Source organism: Lithobates pipiens, unplaced genomic scaffold, assembly GCF_037356315.1.
Source record: "Lithobates pipiens isolate NorthernLeopardFrog02 unplaced genomic scaffold, aLitPip1_a1.2 Scaffold_16, whole genome shotgun sequence".
Lineage (NCBI taxonomy): Eukaryota > Metazoa > Chordata > Amphibia > Anura > Ranidae > Lithobates > Lithobates pipiens.
The window spans coordinates 384,912,239-384,932,791 of NW_027507748.1; the positions used below are offsets into that span (position 1 = coordinate 384,912,239).

Consider the following 20,553-nt stretch of genomic DNA (forward strand, 5'->3'; position numbering starts at 1 on the left):
GATTTTCTGCCAACAAATGTTGGCTAGCAGGTTCTCAAATTTTCCGCCAACAAATTTTTGTTGTCCGACTTTCCGATCGGGTGTACACAAGTCCGTCACACAAAAGTCCACGCATGCTCGGAATCAAGTACAGGCCAGAAGCGCTCAGTCTTGTAAAACTAGCGTTCGTAATGGAGATATCACATGACTATTAAAGTTCCTTTTTATCAACTCACCGTATGTCTTGTACGTCACTATGTTCATAGTTGTTGGCCAACATTTGTGTGACCGTGTGTATGCAAGACAAGTTGGAGCCAACAAACTTCGAACAAAATTCCACGGTTTTGTTGTTGGAAAGTCCGATCGTGTGTACGGGGCATTAGGGATGCACCTCCATTTGCATTTATAGCCATGAGGAGATATATGATATGGTGCTGTTATTTATCTTAGTACAAGTATATATAAATCAAGCGCACCCTACTAAATATTAAACAAAAATCACAAAAATAATATATCCACAAATTATCTGCTACTATCTCCAAATGTGACAGTGTTGCATTTTTTTTGTATAAAACTCCAAACAAAATAAAATAAAAAGAGTTTGTACAACCTGTATAAAAATGTATCTTTAGTCACTGCTGTGTTGGCTAAAATTCAAACTTTGCCACACAAACAAAACGAGCCTTTAATATCACAGGATTATACAGCTGTAACTCTAGTAATGGTATGTACCTTATCCAATGCAAAAAAAAGCACAGCAAAGGATCTTATGTTGGGGAAACAGGACAGAAATAGCAAGCTAGGATGGATTTACACAGACACACCATCAAGGAACATAGGGAGGATGATTCCAGCACACGTGTGGGACATCATTTCTCACAAACAGACCACAGTAGTAGACATGCATATTTTAGTTCTTAACGCAAACTTCAAAATTACTCTAGAAATTAAAACATTGAACTAAGAATGACAATTCTATTTGACACACAAGAGAATTGACTAAATGTGGACCATGGTTTTCTAAATCCCTATCCAACAGTTTTACTACATCCCTCCCAACATCTCTGTGACTTTCACTCTCCCTGCCTTATCTTACTAAATATTCAAGTTTAATTACCATTGCTGTGCACATTCGTTTTTTCCTTAAAAGATTTAACATTCTACTGAGTTCCCTTTCACAATTGTGCACTGCGTATTCTGTACGAATTCTGCACAGCATCCAAATCGCACCCGTTCATGTGAACTATTGTGATGTGTATGTTAAGACACTCCAAATTCGGTTCACAAAACGCAATGCAATATTCAGAATTGGGTCTTATTGGCTTGTTTGCGATTCAATTCTGGTGCAGCCAAAAAATAAATAGGATATTTGCTTTTGTTTCATTAAAAAAAACAAAAAAAAAATTTTTTTTAACTACAGTATGTGCGTCAGTACAGAAAAAATATACCGCTTTCTACAGGGTACATATCTGCTTTTTTTTTTTTTACTTTATACTATGTAGCATTTCTTTAGAGTACAAAATCCTACCTGTGCAGTAAAGTACAACTTTACAAGACATTTTGGCTTGTTCAATGTTTCCCTCTCCTAAAGCAATTCCAACCCTGATATTGGCAGCAGTACCAAAGCCAATTGGAAGCTGTGAAGGAAAATATAGTATGAATTAGAAATCTAGCCAAGAAATTGCAATTGATCATTTTAGTTTACCACCATGGTGAAATTATGCATTTGCAGACATCACAGCTATTATCCTGTGGACACAATGAAAAAATGGCAGTATGAGGAAAAAAAATACTTTTGAATTAAATTTAAATATGTATTTTAAATCCCCCAAGGAGGGCTTGGGGATTGCTATAAATGACACTGTAGCTGTAATGTGCACAATTTGTTCTATTTAACTTTAAAACTACAGTGAGGGAAAAAGGTATTTGATCCCCTGCTGATTTTGTACGTTTGCCCACTGACAAAGAAATGATCAGTCTATAATTTAAATGGTAGATTTATTTTTAACAGGGAGAGACAGAATAACAACAAACAAAATACAGAAAAACACATTTCAAAAAGTTAAATTGATTTGCATTTTATTGAGTGAAATCGGTATTTGACCCCTTCACAAAACATGACTTGGTGGCAAAACCCTTGTTGGCAATCACAGTGATCAGACGTTTCTTGTAGTTGGCCACCAGGTTTGCTCACATCTCAAGAGGGATTTTGTCCCACTCCTCTTTGCAGATCCTCTAGAAGTCATTAAGGTTTGGAGGCTGGTGTTTGGTAACTCAAACCTTCAGCTACCTCCACATATTTTCCATGGGATTAAGGTCTAGAGACTGACTAGGCAACTCCAGGACCTTAATGCTTTTCTTCTTGAGCCACTCCTTTGTTTCCTTGGCCATGTGTTTTGGGTCATTGTCATGCTGGAATACCTACCCATGACCCATTTTCAATGCCCTGGCTGAGGGAAGGAGGTTCTCCCCCAAGATTTGATGATCCATTGCCCTGTCCATCGTCCCTTTGATGCAGTGGATTTGTCCTGTCCCTAGCAGAAAAACACCCCCAAAGCATAATGTTTCCACCTCCATGTTTGATGGTGAGATGGTGTTCTTGGGGTCATAGGAAGCATTCCTCCTCCCCCTAACACAATGAGTTGAGTTGATGCCAAAGAGCTAGCTTTTGGTCTTATCTGACCAAAAAATTTCACTCAGTTCTCCTTTGAATCATTCAGATGTTCATTAGCAAACTTCAAACAGGCCTGTACATGTGCTTTCTTGAAAAGGGGGACCTTGCAAGCGCTGCAGGATTTCAGTTCTTCAGGATGTAGTGTGTTAACAATTGTTTTCTTGGTGACTATGGTCCCAGCTGCCTTGAGATCATTCACAAGATTCTACTGTGTAGTTCTGGACTGATTCCTCACTGTTCACATGATCACTGAAACTCCACGAGGCGGGATCTTGCATGGAGCCCCAGATGGAGGGTGATTGACAGTTATTTTGTGTTTCTTCTATTTATGAATAATCGCACCAACTGTTGTTACCCTCTCACCAAGCTGCTTGGCGAAGGTCTTGTAGCCCATTCCTTGTGTAAGTCAACAATCTTTTCCCTGACATTCTTGGACAGCTCTTTGGTCTTGGCCATGGTGAAGAAAATGGAATCTGATTAATTCATTGCTTCAGTGGACATGTGTCTTTTATACAGGTAACAAGCTGAGATTAGGAGCAGTTGTTTATTAATAGGGGATCAAATACTTATTTCACTCAATAAAATGCAAATCAATTTATAACTTTTTTGAAATGAGTTTTTCTGGATTTTTTTTGTTGTTATTCTGTCTCTCACTGTTAAAATAAACCTACCATTTAAATTATAGACTGATCATTTCTTTGTCAGTGGGCAAACATACAAAATCAGCAGGGGATACTTTTTACTTTCACTGTACATAGAAAATTATTCCGAATTACCAGATTGTAAAGACTTCTCTAAGGCTCGGTTCACACAGGGGCGACTGCGATCCGACTTCAGGTCGCCCCTAGTCGCCTCAGGTTGGACAACATTTAAAAATCAATGCAAGTGAATGAGAGCAGTCTTAATGCACTCTACTGAAGTCGCCTCCGACTTCAAAAGAAGTTCCTGTACTACTTCAATCTGACTTGTAGGCGACTTGTACCCATTGATTTCAATGGAGGTCGCCTCCAAGTCGGATCTCTGTCTATACGGAGGAGACTTTGACAGAATTATTAGCTCTGAAGGGGGAACTCCACGCCAAATTTTTTTCAGAAATTTGGCGTGGGTTCCCCCTCCGAGAGCATACCAGGCCCTTAGGTCTGGTATGGATTCCAAGGGGAACCCCCTACGCAGAAAAAACGGCGTGGGGGTCCCCCCCAGATCCACACCAGACCCTTATCCGAGCACGCTACCCGGCCGGCCAGGAAAGGGGGTGGGGACGAGCGGGTGCCCCCCCCCCCTCCTGAGCCGTACCAGGCCTCAACATGGGGGGTGCCTTGGGGGAGGGGGGCGTGCGGCCCCCCCCACCCCAAAGCACCTTTTCCCCATGTTGATGAGGACAAGGGCCTCTTCCCGACAACCCTGGCCGTTGGTTGTCGGGGTCTGCGGGCAGGGGGCTTATCAGAATCCGGGAGCCCCCTTTAATAAGGGGGCCCCCGGATACCGGCCCCCCACCCTATGTGAATGAGTATGGGGTACAATGTACCCCTACCCATTCACCTGTAAAATAAAGTACAAAAAAAACACAACACACAAGATAAAATAGTTTATTGCACAGCTCCGGGGGTCTTCCGTCTTTGGGGGTCTTCTCGCCGGACTCCTCCGCTATCTTCTTAGAGGGGGACAAGACCCCCGAAGTCGGAAGAAGAGGCCGCGGCGACGAAGAAGAATGCCGGGCTCCTCCGCTAGCAAAAGAGCTATAAGAAGATAGCGGAGGAGTCCGGCGAGAAGACCCCCGAAGACGGAAGACCCCCGGAGCTGTGCAATAAACTATTTTATCTTGTGTGTTGTGTTTTTTTTGTACTTTATTTTACAGGTGAATGGGTAGGGGTACATTGTACCCCATACTCATTCACATAGTGTGGGGGGCCGGTATCCGGGGGCCCCCTTATTAAAGGGGGCTCCCGGATTCTGATAGGCCCCCCGCCCGCAGACCCCGACAACAAAGGGCCAGGGTTGTCGGGAAGAGGCCCTTGTCCTCATCAACATGGGGAAAAGGTGCTTTGGGGTGGGGGGGCCGCACGCCCCCCTCCCCCAAGGCACCCCCCATGTTGAGGGCACGCGGCCTGGTACGGCTCAGGAGGGGGGGCCGCCCGCTCGTCCCCACCCCCTTTCCTGGCCGGCCGGGTAGCGTGCTCGGATAAGGGTCTGGTGTGGATCTGGGGGGGACCCCCACGCCGTTTTTTCTGCGTAGGGGGTTCCCCTTGGAATCCATACCAGACCTAAGGGCCTGGTATGCTCTCGGAGGGGGAACCCATGCCAAATTTCTGAAAAAAATTTGGCGTGGAGTTCCCCCTTCAGAGCTAATAATTCTGTCAAAGTCTCCTCCGTATAGACAGAGATCCGACTTGGAGCCGACCTCCATTGAAATCAATGGGTACAAGTCGCCTACAAGTCGGATTGAAGTAGTACAGGAACTTCTTTTGAAGTCGGAGGCCCCCCTTCAGAGCTCATTCTCTGATTGGCCACGGCAAAAGTCGCCTGGCCTGGGGCAACTTGTAAGTCGCCCCAGGTCATGTCTAAAAGTCGTGTTCAAGTCGTCTCCAAGTTGCCTCACAAAGTCATCCTGAAGTCGTGTCGCCCCTGTGTGAACCGAGCCTAACTCCGTCTATGTACTGTACTGTATTTATAAACTGGTAAATTGTAACTTTTTAATTGTAACCAGTATGTGATTATTTTAAAGTTGCTAAATGAGCGGAAATGTGGCAAGCTGGGACTTGGATGTACTTGTATGTCTGCTCATATACCTTGTACAATGCCCTGTTTGCCCGATACCAGAGAAGCTCTAACATGTAAAAGGCTGCGTTAGACCCTAATGTTTGCTGTACATGGTACAGTTTTTTTTCAACCAGCCAAAAGAAAAGAACTGCAGCAATTCCCCATCCACACAATCAAGGTAGATGTGGGAAGTTCCCCACTGTGCCGTTGTATTGTGACAGTAGGCTCTTAGCTAAGCCTGTGAATGCAGGAAGAGAGTGGACAGAGGGGCTACTGATGGGGACATCACTGGCTTGAGAATGGTGTCAGATAAATTTTTAGGGAGGCTGGGGATGGCACAGAAAGTGGAAGTTTTTTTTTACCTTAATGCATAAATGTAAAAGTAAAACATACTTTTCAGTTTTAGAACCATTTTAAGATCTGTGTTGAGCCTATCCATTTATCAGGTCCTAAAAGTTGCTTACTTTTGCTTCCTCATCTCCCTTCCACTGGCATAATGAGTAAAAGAAGTTGTAAAGATTTACATATACTATGCACCGCATTATTCCTGCATATATCACTCTGGCACTTTGATATACCCACTCTTCATTAAAAACACCCCTCTTTCACCCTGAAACATTCTATTTCCTTTACATGTTGTACATTAAAGTCTCACCCTCATAAATCTGGCTCACCCTCAGTCATTCATGACTACCACACCCTACACTTTTGGAACCCAAACTTTGTTTTCCCCATCACCTATATGTAGCCAACCTGCCTTAAGCATGAGTGTCTTTAAATTTAGTCTGCATTGCTGCAATCTGCCACTGCCGGTTATAGTCTGTGCCTTGTTCAGTTCTCCTTAAGTTCTGCCTGGCCATAGGTTCTCCTTTCTGTCAGTAGGTGGTGCTGTAACCTTTGGTATGAGTGTGAGATCATACGGTAGGTCTGGGTTTTGAAAATGTATGTATTTTCGCAGTCAAGCAACAGATGCAACCTTGCCAGTGGTGCATAATGGAAAAATATATAAATATTTGCAGCTGGCTGATGCCAGCTCTCTTCCCCCAGGCTCTGGCCTAGGGAGGGTGAATTTGCTGAAGCTGCTTTTTTTAGGCCTGTCTGCCTAAAGGAGGCCTGGATGTACTTAGGTCTGGAGCTGAGATCTGTAACTGTTCCTTTCTGGATACAAGATTGAGTCCCAGAGGGGAAATCCTGTTGGAGGTGTTTGCAGGGCTTTTATATTGGAACCTTGTGACTAGGAGCTGGTTGACTCTCCTGGAGAAATGTGGTTGCTATCGGTGATGTCTGCTAAATAATTCTAATACAGGGGTGTCTGTCTCACCATACAGGTCCTTTTTCCTGTGCAGAGATGGAGTTCTGATTTATTCTATAGTATCTGCTCCCGTAACTCTCTTTTCTATAAACAGAGTGAGTAATAAATGCCATCTTTGTTTCACCTAAAAGTGGCATTCATCTGTTTACATGTCCCATTATTACCTAAATGATCTACTCCTGAGGTGAAATGCCAGACCAACCTTTCTTCTGAGGTGCCACCATGCCTCAGAGGGTCAGGGTCAGGGAGGTACTACATAAACCACCCATCTCCTGCACTTGTTTTTAACTGTCAACTAACAAAGATATCCTAAAACTCTGAGCAAAAAATCTTTTGTTCTCACAGGATGCCGAAGCCACGTCTGATTGCAACCCAGTATGGATATATACACTACCTGTACTAGGCAGAATGTCAACAAAGATCCCTCATGACCCAAGGCCCAGACCCAGGCAAACCTCCTGACTGAGGAGGCTGCCTTAATAACCGAGCGTTTATTCAAAACTAGAATGGAAGAGATCCCATCTGGAGCAGCAAGCAGAAAAAAGGTCTTAAAGGCCCTGATTCTGGCAAACTTCCTGCTGAGGATGTAGCTCTTAGAGAGATTGACATCCTGGCTCAAACCTTACACCAACTGGACTGGAGGTGATCCCACCTGGAGCTGTAAGTCACCAAAAGGATCTTTCCTAGCCTAAAGCTTTGATCTTGACAAACTTCCTGGCTGAAGAGATAGCCCTTAAAGCTGAGTTCCGCCGGAAAAAAATACAAGTCAGCAGCTTCAAATACTGGTTCCCTACTCCACATGTGTTAGTCGCAATGCGTGTTCTGAGTGGTCCCTGCTGTCTTCTGGGACCTGTGTGTTTCCCAGAAGACATCGGAGACGGAGGAGGGGCCAGACATGGCGTAGATAGCCACAGATACTGTGGCGATCTTCCGCCAGAAGTGGGAGCAAATACCTGGATTAGACAGTTCCCCCCCTCCCCCCTGAAAGGTACCAAATGTGACACCCGAGTGGGGAGGAGCCAGATCAGTAGTTTCATTTCTGTGTGGAACTCCTCTTTAAGGAGCATGTCTTCATAGCTCAGTCTACCCAAGCTGGACTGAAAAGAGATCTCATCTGGAGCTAACAAGTAAGTCCAGAGCAAGTAGTAGATCCCCCCTAGAGAGTCTTGGCTCTCCCGCGAGTCTCAGATGCAGCCCCGATCAAAACATTGGATGAGCAAGGCATAGTCCACCCATAAAAAACATCGGATATGACAGGGACAGAGATCTGCCCTCTAAGAGAGCTTAAGAGCAGTTGAAGTCCAGAATGTACCTGACCAGAGGATGGTGGCAAAAGAAAACAAAGCAGTCCAAATTCAAAATTTGGAAATTTGGACTTCAATTTCAAATCCTTTTGTAGAATTTATAGATATTAGCTTAGAGAAAAACAGCCAAGCCTGATCAGCCTCTTTCTCCCAGGACGAGGAACTGGAAGAGATGAACAAGGGTGGAGTATAGCACTCTGTGACAGAAGATCTCAGCCAAGGCAAAGGACTTAAATTAAATAACCGGGTATCATAAGTAGGAACCGAGGCCTGTTATGCCAATGAGGAATTATTGCAATAATTGCCACGGTCTTTAGCAACAGACTCCAAAAAACTGTATATGGATTGGACTGGAGGAAAAGCATATGGCTTGTGAGACCTTTCCTGATCTGACACAGCATTTACAACCAGGGCTTGGCTTAGGTCCCTAGAGAAAAAGCATTCCAGCATGTAATAGTAAAGAGATGCTAGCAAAGCTAACTCAAATCTTATCCAGACATAAAATCTACTTTAAGGAACCTAGATGAAGGAACCATTTGTTACCCAATTGAACCACATAATATGGATTCTTCACAGAAGTTCTGAATGTAGAATGAATGAGATGTTAGAGAGACTGTCCTCCACCCAGATCAGTCATCTCCACCTCTCTGAGTGGACTGACCCTGCAGGTTCCGACCTGCCCCATGATGTAGAACACCACTGTGATTTTGTTCAGCTTCATTGGAGAATAAAAAGCCTGCTGTCAGGTGACAAAAGGCAAAGGGAGCATAAAAGATCTGGCCAGAAAACCAGAATGTTTAAAACAACTTCCTGACAGAAGTTTAACCTGCAAAAACTTCCTGATAGGGGTGTTCCATTGGCAAAACAAATTCCTGACAGGGGAGTTCCACTGGCAATAGCTCTGCAGCACAGATGATTTATTACTGTTCCAGCACCCAAGCCTTCATCTGCCTGTTTGGGAGACATGAATAGCTTGGTGTCTGATCCGCATTGGAGATAAAAAAAACCTTTCAGGACAAGAAACCCTTTCTTTTGAGCCCACCTCTATATAGGGATGGGAGCGACCATAGTCCTGATCATTAGGCATTGAGACGCTGACAGGTGAAGAAAGGAAAGCCAGGATTACCCAGCATCCTACCACCAGTATGCTCTAGTGGCAAAAAATATTGTATCCTGAACCGTGGTGAATTAAGTTCTCAGATAATTGTGAGCATAAAGAAGGTCCAGGTGGCCCCACTCCAAAATATATTCCTTTATTGAAAAATGGTTCATACAGCAATGGGGGTAAAAGAACAAATCTTGAAGCGTTTCATACCACTTTACAGGTGCCTAGTCATAACCACTATAAGCTCTCAGATACACCAAGGATAGAAGTCAGATGACCCTTTTTGAAAGACTAGCTCAGCCAATCTCTTGTAGGGTTCTGAGAACTCCATCTGTATTCTTGATGGGGATCCCTGTCTAGAGAAGGCGTGGATGGAGAATCTAATCAGCAGACATGTATGCTGCATAACGTCTTGACCCATGTAGAAAAAGAAGTATGTCAGAAAAGAGAGCTCTGGGAGTTGGAAATTGGCATCTCTCAGAGCAACAATAGTATTCTTCTTAAAATCACATGTGCTGGAATTGGAATTGCCGTCCCTAGAGATGGTAAGATTGACGTTGACTAGCAGAACTTGTCTATTGTTGCTGGAGCAAAGGATTCCTCCTGGCACAGTCAGAGGCTTGAAGGTGACTGATTGTCCAACATGACTTGAAGTACTTGTCCTGAGGGTCCAAGTGTCCGAGACCAGCTGTAACCTCCTATCAGAGGAGGAACAACCAGGTATCCATAAGATACAGAATGTATGGGTGCTACAACCTGAAAAGGGCCAGTAAGCAACCTCTCCCCCAGAGGTGGAGCTCTTTGCTGACTTCTTGGTTGAGGACTCTTTCTCTGCAGTTCTTTCTGGACTCCAAACCAGAACTGCAAGAGCAAACCTCTTTGGAGTTAGACACAACTTTTGAACTACAGTCTTCTTTCATAACTCTCGCAATACAGACAAGATTGTCCCACTTGTCAGAATTATACTTTAGTGTAGAATTAATATTCTTCATTCCAACCATTGGAAGAGAAGCAGGGGTCAAGGCAGGTTCACAGTCTGCCACTGCGGCCAGATATACCCCCTAAGGACAAGACCAACACATAAAGTTACCACCAGAAGATGCTACACCCCCCAAGGACACACCCAATCATCATGTTTGCATTTACCCCTGAAGAACACAGAATTGTCCAATGGCAACTCCATGCATAAGGCCAAGCTCATGAAGGTCACATCAACCAAATAGGTGACTCATTATGCTGGAAAAACCTCTTCCTCATAAGTGCCTAATCTGACATCCTGCAGTGCAGGTAGAAGTGTCCTGTTGGGGTTTGAACTGCACAACCCAGTGCTGCAATGTGCTGACCAATACTAATAATTGCATTGAAGGTACATCTGCGGAATCAAAAAGGAGGTACAAAAACCTGCATATAGATCATCCACAACCACATTTTCATTTAGGAATTGTTTGAAGAGGGTTCAATTGCCCAGTTGACTGGTCCTACAAGGAAAAAGCTTGACATTGCCAAAGTTGAGAATCCTTGCACAGGGAGAGTTGTAACAGACTCCTCTAGGCTTCATGTTCACATAGCCTACTTTGACCGCCAGCCACGGGAAAGCGTAAAATGATTTGGGGGTTGTCGGTCACACCGTTCCTATCCTGAACACAATTCTTCCTTGTTCAGGAGAGGGAAGTTGAGGGATCTGAACGTCCCCTAGCCGCAGCAGCTCCCAAACAATCCTAAAAGCCTTATGCCCTGTACACATGGCCGGATTTTCCAACAGAAAAGGTCCGATCGGATTATGTTGTCGGAAAATCCGAACGTGTGTGGGCTGACTTTTATACTATTTTTATGACTTTTTACTATCTGACTTTTTCCATCAGAAATCCCAACAGAAAAAGTTTGAGAGCTGGATTTAAAATTTTACGACAACAAAATCCGATCTGACTTTTTCCAATCATTTGTAGAGTATTCAGACGGACAAAGTGCCACGCATGCTCAGATTAAATTACGAGACCAAAGCTATTGGCTACTAGCCTCTACATAATTCCATCGTACGTAACGAACGTCACCTCGTTCCGAATGATCGTATTTTCTGACAACTTTGTCTGACCGTGTGTATGCAAGACAAGTTTGGCACAAAATCTGTCAATGTCCGATGGATTTTGTTGTCGGAATGTCCGACCATGTGTACAAGGCATAAGTGTACATGGACACAGTCTTTTATGGAGTTGAGTTTAGGAGCTTTGTAAAAAAAAAACACACCAAAAAGCTGTAGTTTGCATGAAGCCTTAGCCCCTGTACACACGGTCGGAAATTCCGACGGAAAAGGTCCGATTGGACCATGTTGTCGGATAATCCGACCGTGTGTGGGCTACATCGGACTTTTTCCATCGGAATGTCTGACCAACAAAGTTTGAGAGCTGGATATAAAATTTTCCTACAACATAATCCGATCGTTTGTAGAGAATTCCGATCGGACAAAGTGCCACGCATGCTTAGATCAAATTACGAGACAAAGGGGCGTGGTCTGGACATGGCCGGGTGAAGACGTGTTTCTACTGAGCTCCCGGCCTCCTTGTGTCCACCCTGGCTTTTTACTATCGTTGCACCCTGTATAATGTCATCTAAGAAGCGGGCCACCCAGCGCACTAAACAGAAGAGCAACCGAGCTAACACCTCCCAAGCCTCCGGCGAGCTACAGAGACTGTTTCACCGCTCGAGTGCGGGACCCTCGGGACCCAAGATGGCGGAGCCGCGTGGCCCGGACTCCCCAGCCTCAGAGAGAGTGGAGGAACCCTCCGGGTCCGAGGGATCGTGGAGCCCGATACTGTACCCGGGCTCTCCGGCGGCACCGTCCACGGACCTGAGTGACTCCATAGCCTTACCGATCTACTGGACGGACCCGGAATTGAAGGCCATTTTACAGGCGCTCCCAACTAAAGCGGACATAGAAGCGATTATTGGGAGAGTAGAAGCGGCACACAGGACAGAGATTGCGGCCATCCAACAGGAGGTGCAGAGCCTAGACACTCGCGTTACAGTGGGGGAACAGTCAGCGACCTCCCTGGAGCAACGAGTGGCATCTCTCGAATCGCAACAGAGGGATCATTTCCTCGTGGCGGTGGAGATGCAGCTACGTATAGAAGAAATGGAAGACCGGGGCCGCCGGAATAATGTGCGGCTCCGCGGCCTTCCGGAGGCCACTGGGCCGGGGGATCTCCTAGCCACGGTCACGGCGATATTCCGACAAATAGCAGGTGACCACCTACCGGACAGAGTGGAGGTGGACAGGGTCCACAGGGCCTTGGGTCCTAAATCGTTAGACCCGAGCCGACCCAGAGATGTATTGTGCCGCCTGCACCACTACACGCACAAGGAAGTTATTGCACGCAGATCCTGGGAGACGGGCGACATTGACTTCGATGGGGCCCGAATCAAGATCCTACCGGATATCTCCAGAATGACCTTAAACCTCCATCGCCCTCTACAAGTAGACCTCGGTGCCGGGAACGTGGACCAGCGCATCTTTCAACTCGTCAGCTATACCAGCCCTGACCCCCTACTGAATCTAGGAGCGGTGCTCCCCTTTCAGGGCCCCTCGGTCCCAGCGGAGCTGCTCCGTGCCCCCTTCTGTGCCGCCTCTATGGAAGACCCTTCCTTGGCTAGAACGCCTGCGACGATCGGCTGCACGCGGGGGACCGTGCAGCCCTGGAACTGCTTAGCGACAATCTCCCTCGTCGATTGATGACTACCCGGCTCCTCGGCACCCCCCGCAGGTATTTTTACCTTACGGCACTGAGCCGGTTATTCCTCCCCGATGAAGGGATGTAGTTTGTTGGGGACGACACCGCCGTCGCGCCGGTGTTCGTTGGAGGGGGGTTATAAGGAGACTGGGTTCCTGCTGTACTTCGCCAAGTTGATTAGGTTGCCTTTACATGCCTCTGATGTGATCCCTTTGTTGTTCCCCTACCCAGACCTTGAAGTGCCTTATATATTATATATGGGGGGGACAGATGCCTTGGGGGGGGTTTGTAGAGGGAGGGCGTCGAGGCAGTGGGGGAACTGCCGAGGGTGCCACACTCCCCTGCTGAATGCTTTCTACGCGGGATATACCACGCGCATACGACAGGAGACACTAGCCCACCTGTTGAACTGGGTCCTGTTACGAATGTTTCAGCTGCTACCCGTTTATAAGACTGGGGGGTCCTACCCTATTCTACTCGTCGGCGCGGTCATTGGGATGACCCGCCGGAGGGAGATTTCTGGAGATGGGTAAAGGTGATCCCGCCATGTAAGCTCTTCTGTTAAACCAACAGAGACTTCTCCTGAAACTGTTCCTCTGGAGGTCCACTGCTGCAGTGGTAGGGGGAGGGAGGGATGTGGTTGCCGTCCTTATATACCTTTTTGTTTTGTTTTTTTTGTCGGGAGACACCAATATCATTGGTGTTGTAGGTAACAGAGCACCCCTATTCTTTACACGATTATGATGCTATATGTTCCGCCCTATAGGGCTATTATAATGTTTGTTCCATGATGTCTGCTCTTTACATTATATTGCTAGCAGGTTTACAGGTTACCAGATGTTTTGTCTTGTTTTACTGACTTATACTGGCTGTTATACTACTCCATGCCGGGATGGACGGGGAGACCGGGACCTCACACTGGTCCTTTGTCTACCTTCACCCAACATAGGCCGTAGTGTACCCCCGGAACTCCGGGATTGTACACATACGAAGACGGTGTCTTCAATTTAGTTTATTACCCCGTCGCCCACACGGGGTACTGAGGTGCTACGGGGGCTCAGTCCCCCACCTCTCTACCACCCAACCTTTCCCCTCCTGCCTCCTCCCAACTCTCTCCCGCACCCCCTCTCTATTCTTTAAACCCCTCCTGTCCCTACCTGTTCCCATCCTTAGACATGGCGGTGGATTCCATCAAAATAGTATCTCTGAATACCAAGGGCCTAAATACCCCCGAGAAAAGACGGATGTTGTTACATGACCTTAAAAAGGCTCATGCGGATATCGTCTTCATCCAAGAAACTCACTTTCGGAATGACAAGCTTCCCCTACTCCGGAATAGACACTTCCCCAGGGTATACCATTCCACTAACCCCTCCTCTAAATCTAGAGGGGTGTCCATTCTGATCTCGGGCAAACTGCCTTGGCAATGCCAGGCGGTTAAAGCAGATCCTGAAGGATGTTTTCTCTTTCTGCAAGGCCTGATTGGAGATATGCAATTTACACTAGCCTCTCTCTATGCACCTAATGTCCTCCAGGACAGATTTCTCAAACGCACCTTAACACGCTTAATGGATATTAAGTCGGGCCAACTGATCCTAGGCGGCGACTTTAATTTCCCGCTGTCTCCCTCCTCTGATACGTCCTCAGGACACTCCTCGATATCGCCCGCCTGTCGGAAGCGAATTGCCCAAACACTACACGACACCCAACTGTGGAATGTGTGGCGGCTTCATCACCCCAGTGAGAAAGACTACACTTTTTACTCTACCCCACACAAAATCTATTTCAGAATAGACTTTTTCTTGGTACCACATGACCAGCTACACTTAGTGTCCTCTACCTCTCTAGGGCAGATTACTTGGTCGGACCATGCCCCTATCTATATGACTTACTCCCTCAGTGACCACCCCTCACCTAGATCTCTTTTCTGGCGGCTCAACGAGAGCCTTTTACAAATACCCGAGATTCTTACAGATGTTACTAAAGAGCTTGGCCTGTACTTCAGGGACAATGACACTCCGGGCTGCGACCCTGGGATTCTCTGGGAGGCTCATAAAATGGTCATTCGGGGAATATTTATCAAGCATGGGGCCCTTATTAAAAGAAAAAGGAATGAGCACCTCACACACTTGCTTACCAAATTGGCTACAGTGGAAGCCCAACACAAACATGCCCCCACGCAACCCTTGGAGACGGAACTGTTGACCCGCAAAAAAACCGAGACTCTCCGCTATAAAGCAAAAGCGGCGGTACACAATAAATACACAATAGCAGCGGTTTACAATAAAAAAGGTGACAGTACAGTCATTCACTGTACATGCTGCCAAATTTTTGATGGAGGGGAGATGGCCCTCTCTGACAGAACTCACTGTATCATCAGGAACATACAGTCTCCCATTCTGGGCAGCCTTACAATTGTACCATTTTCTACAATCACTACCGCGTCCCCGGGACTTCGCGCAACACCTGACACCATTTGAGCACTTGTGCTCGACGACTGACTCATTGGCTCACGTACATTCCCAGACTTATGCCCTGTTGTTATCCTCACCTGTAGACCAGCCGGCTTTACCCTGTCTAAGTAAATGGGAGCAGGACCTTGACCATAAATTCTCACGACTACAAACGAAACGCATTGTCACTCTGGCCCTCAAATCTTCTCTTTGTACCAAAATTCAGGAAACCAACTTCAAGATCCTTACCCGTTGGTACCTGACACCCTCCAGGTTGAGCAAATGCTACCCCTCGTCCTCAGATCGGTGCTGGCACTGAAATGAGGAAAAGGGTACACTGCTTCATGTGTTCTGGTCCTGCTCCAGGCTGTGGTCATTTTGGGAGGAGGTTCGTCGCATCTCCCAGAAGTTCGCGGCCAACCCTATTCTGGAGGATGCCGCTTTCTTTTTGCTTCAGCTCTCAGTGACACCCCTTAAAAAATATAGGAAATCACTTATATGCCACCTCCTCAATGCAGCTAAGGCGTGTATCCCCCTTCACTGGAAACAAAGTTCCCCCCCGACAGTGGCGCATTGGTGCTTTGGCAAAAAAAACACCAAAAACCTGTAGTGTACATGAAGCCTTAGCCCCTGTACACACGGTCGGAAATTCCGACAGAAAAGGTCTGATTGGACCATGTTGTCGGATAATCCGACAGTGTGTGGGCTACATTGGACTTTTTCCATCGGAATGTCTGACCAACAAAGTTTGAGAGCTGGATATAAAATTTTCCGACAAAGTGCCACGCATGCTCAGATCAAATTACGAAACGAAAGCTATTGGCTACTAGCCGCAACGTAGTCCCGTCGCAATGAACGAACGTCATCACGTTCTGAAAAATTGGATTTTCCGACAGCTTTGTCCGACCATGTGTATGCAACACCAGTTTCGGACAAAATCCGTCTGAAAAAATCTGACGGATTTTGTTGTTGGAATGTCCGACCGTGTGTACAAGGCATAAGTGTACATGGGCACAGTCTTTTATGGAATTGAGTTTAGGAGCTTTGGCAAAAAAAAACACCAAAAAGCTGTAGTGTACATGAAGCCTTAGCCCTTGTACACACGGTCGGACATTCTGACAACCAAATACGTTGGATTTTGCCCGACGGATTTTGTCTGAAACTGTTGCATACACACGGTTTGGACAAAGTTGTCGGAAAATCCGATTGTACATAACGTGATGACGTTATTTTGTTACTATGGGACTATGTTCAGGCTAGTAGCCAATAGCTGTGGTCTAGGAATTTGATCTGAGCATGCGTGGCACTTTGTAGGCTACACATGATCGGTGTATGTCCGATCGGAGCATTTTGTCGGAAAATTTTACGGACAAGTTGGAAAACTTGGTCCGTCGGATACTCTGACGGAAACAGTCCGATGGAGACCACACACAGTCGGAATATCCGACAAAACGGTCCAATAGTACACATTCCGTCGGAATCTCAGACCGTGTGTATGCAACAGTTTCGGACACAATCCGTCAGACTAAATCTGACGGACAAAATCCGATGGATTTGGTTGTGGAAATCTCCGACCGTGTGTACAGGGGCTTAGAGTGTCTTGACTGCCTGTGGCAACCTGTTGATCGCTGTCATCATCTTCCCTGAATGTCTGAACAAAACAGGAAATTCATACAGGGTTTTGCCTGCCAAGGCATGAGCACCAAAGGTCCAGTTTAGGGTGTGCATAATACATGCAGATCTGGAGAGACTTAATAGCAAGTGTCTATTAGTCAGCTTCCCATACACCAGCTTTAAAAGGACTGCAGAAAGGCTGACAATCCAGGAAACAAAATATGTCTCTGCTAAAAAGGTCTAAGCCCTTGTACACACGGTCAGACATTCTGACAACCAAATCCATCGGATTTTGTCAGACGGATTTTGTCCAAAACTAGTGTTGCATACACACGGTCGGACAAAGTTGTCGGAAAATCTAATCGTTCAGAACGTGATGACGTTATTTCGCTACGACAGGACTACGTTCAGGCTAGTAGTCAATAGCTTTGGTCTAGGAATTTGATCTGAGCATGCGTGGCACTTTGTCCAATCGGAATTCTCTACAAACGATTGGACAAAGTCCGATTGGATCATGTTGTCGGAAAATTGTATAGTCCAGCTCTAAAACTTTTTCGGTCGGATATTCCAACGGAAACAGTCCGATGAAGCCCACACACGGTCAGATTATCTGACAACACGGTCCGATCGGACTTTTTCAGTCAGAATGTCTGACCGTGTGTACAAGGGCTAAGAGAGAACTCCACATTGTTAAAAGAAAAAATATAAAATGTATGTAGCACTAACCCCCGAAGGAGCTGCTGCTTATTTTTGGGATTACTGTTACCTCCATTCTCCTTGTGACACACATCTAGGAGATGTCCCGTGGTAGATGACCCAGTAACTTGAGACTGACAATAGATCCACTTGAATGGATTTTATTTACAAAAACTCAAACCATTGAACAGTCTTTCAACTTGGGATCAGAAGGCTGGAAAAAGTAGTTCAGGTACTCTCAATGTCAAAGTCCAGAAATGTTAAAGAACTTGCTTACTTTAACTGCATCCAGAGAATAGCCATTCGCAGCTGGATGAACACTCAGGTTGGACAGTCCCTCTCTCACAAGGCCTAGCAGCCAATAAGGTGTTTACTCAGGAACAAAATCTTTGCCACAGATGTTGTTGCAGAACACATAGGGAAACTAAGCTGTAGAACACTTGTAGGATGCCTGGATCTCTCAGCCTGCTTGGCGATATCCACAAGACAGGATTCTTTTGGTAACTTCAGCCCTTCCAGGCTCTTGTTAAGAAAACCAACCCGTTTGTGGTGTTCTTCTAAAGATTCCTCCCCTGAAATGCTCGAAGTACAATGGGTCTCTCCTGAACCGGAGACGGCACCCAACCACCTCAGAATCCTCCTTTAGTTTCCTTGCCTTGGGCTAGCCATCAAAGTCGGTTGGATCCGCACCCCAGGCCTTCCTGGGGGGCTGGTCAGGTGGACCAGGACCAAGTAGTCAGCACATCATACTGGACCGGAACCCCGAACCACGTGACGTCCGCATCTTAAATACCCTCTCCCAGGGGGCACAGCGGGAGGACCACTCCAACTGACCTGGCTCCGAAAGAAGAGTAATTTAAGCACCTGACCAGACCATAGTTACACACCTGCCACCAGAGACAGTGCCCCCCTGTGGACAGGCTAAACATCTCACAGCTCAGTCAGACTGACACAGAAGTAAAATTTAGGCAAATAGACCCAAACCAAAACTGTAGCTTGGGTAAAGATTTATCTTTGAAAAACACATAGCGCGTGCTCTACAGAAGCCCGCCGCTACATGTACAATTGGTACTCAGGTCATGAAGTAATTTATAAAATAACCTTCTCAATTCAAACTGCAGCTGCAGTTTGTAACAGTAACACCTAGCAAACAGTTGTCTCTGTTTACTAGATGAGAAAAACCCCTAGGGGTTAACTACTGCTAAAGGAATACTGACACTGCAGCTTCTTATATCAGAGCACCAACTGCATCAGGTGATTAATCCTCGCTGGGCACACCCAATGGGCAACTGCTGACAACAGGTCTCCCAGCCAATGCAAATGCCCGCAGATGGCAGGGCCCAATCTTCAGGCATCGATCCTCTGCATATGTGTGCCATAACACCAACCCAATGATAGCTGGGGACTCAGTGACCACTCGAGCCATCCTGGAAGACTACTGCATATCACAGGATGCTCCTGACATCTGCACAGCTGTCCCGCATGAGTCCTGCAGGGCCGTTTTTAAGGCAGGGAAAAAGGGGCAGCTGCCCTGGGCCCTGTCATTGTTGTGGGGCCCAAAGCAGCTACCTCATACTTGTCAACTATCCTGGTTTAAATTCCCACGTCCCTTGAGGTTTTAGTCCTGTTCTGTGTCCCAATATCTTAGTGTGAAATGCTTCTACTAATGCTGCCCAGCTCTGCCCTATTGTTGTGTACAGATGACTCACCTGCAGACCCTGTGTTTACATGTAAACGACCGGAATTCATATGTAAATATCAGCGACCGGTGGCATTGATATGTATATCATGCCCCCCTGAGGTCATATTCACAGTAATCTCTAGCAACCAATCAACAAGCAGAAATCATGTGCTGTAAACTCTAGCAACTAATCAGTGAGCCGTAATTTGTGCTGTAACCTCTAGCAACCGGTCAGTGAGCGGTAATGATACACTGTAACCTCTGGCAACCAATCACAATAGCTGCCTGATCTGATTCAGTAAACTGATTTTGAGTCAAGCTGCTATTTATGTATGTCTCAGAGCAGGTGGAAAGTGAAACTGCATGGGGGGGTAAGAAAAGTTTTGCCCGGGGTCCAATCAATATTAAAGATGGCCCTGGAGTCCTGGCTGCCGATACTTCCAAAAGGTAGGAAAACTTCATACAAAATTGGCCCTATAAGTGAGGAGGACACAAAAGGAGTGCAGCCCCTGAAAATTTATGGGAGTAGGGTCCTATGGAGTAGGAGTGAGGGAGTAGCTACCCGAACGTATGCTGCCTTGGAGGCTATAAAGAAAAATTTATTAAAATACCTTTGAAATGAATTAACGAACGATCAAGCGCTAAACGTGACTAGCATCAACACGCGTTTATATGCATTTACATGAAAATACTGGCAGCGTTTTTTTTCCCCGCCTCTAAACTCTTCTGCCATTTAAAGCTCTATGTTTTCATGGACACACATGGAGTTTAGGGGCAGGAAGAAAAAAAAGCCAGATGCTCCTAGGAGCTGCGGTAAAAATGTCCAGTGTGCATGAGGCCCTAGCTGTTAGTTTACCAGTGATAAATATGATATATTCTCTGTACACTGAACTCATGGTACACTGCTAACTAGGCAGATGAAATACAAGTGTAGCACCCTCTAGTGTGCTAGAAGAGTAATGTCATTTTTTTTATAGTACAGGTAAATTTTCAGGTATTCTGGTGATGTGTGTTGGGAGTGACTCAGAGTAGTGCTGGGTAACTCACAGATGGTGTCACTAGGACCTCCCACTTCTTTCCAGAATCTTCTGGTGCTTTCTGGAAAGAGAGGTGGAGAGGGGAGCTGGAGCCACCTGTGTATGCTAATGAGCCCTGACCAATTCCCAACTTGGATTGGCAGGGGGCAGATCTCCTTGAATACAGAGGGTCAGCCCAGCTGGGGAGGAGTTGATTGTGAGGAAGATAGAGATGGA

General features: G+C 46.1%; 1 protein-coding gene across 1 annotated transcript in view; it reads right to left on the bottom strand.

The window, feature by feature from the left end:
- The window catches only part of LOC143983030 (multidrug and toxin extrusion protein 2-like), a 197,111-nt gene that overhangs the window by 30,187 nt on the left and 146,371 nt on the right, over positions 1-20,553 (bottom strand). The window contains exon 11 of the mRNA XM_077482257.1: positions 1,508-1,616. Within this exon, the coding sequence (XP_077338383.1) occupies positions 1,508-1,616 (109 nt within the window). The remainder of the gene's footprint in view (positions 1-1,507; positions 1,617-20,553) is intronic.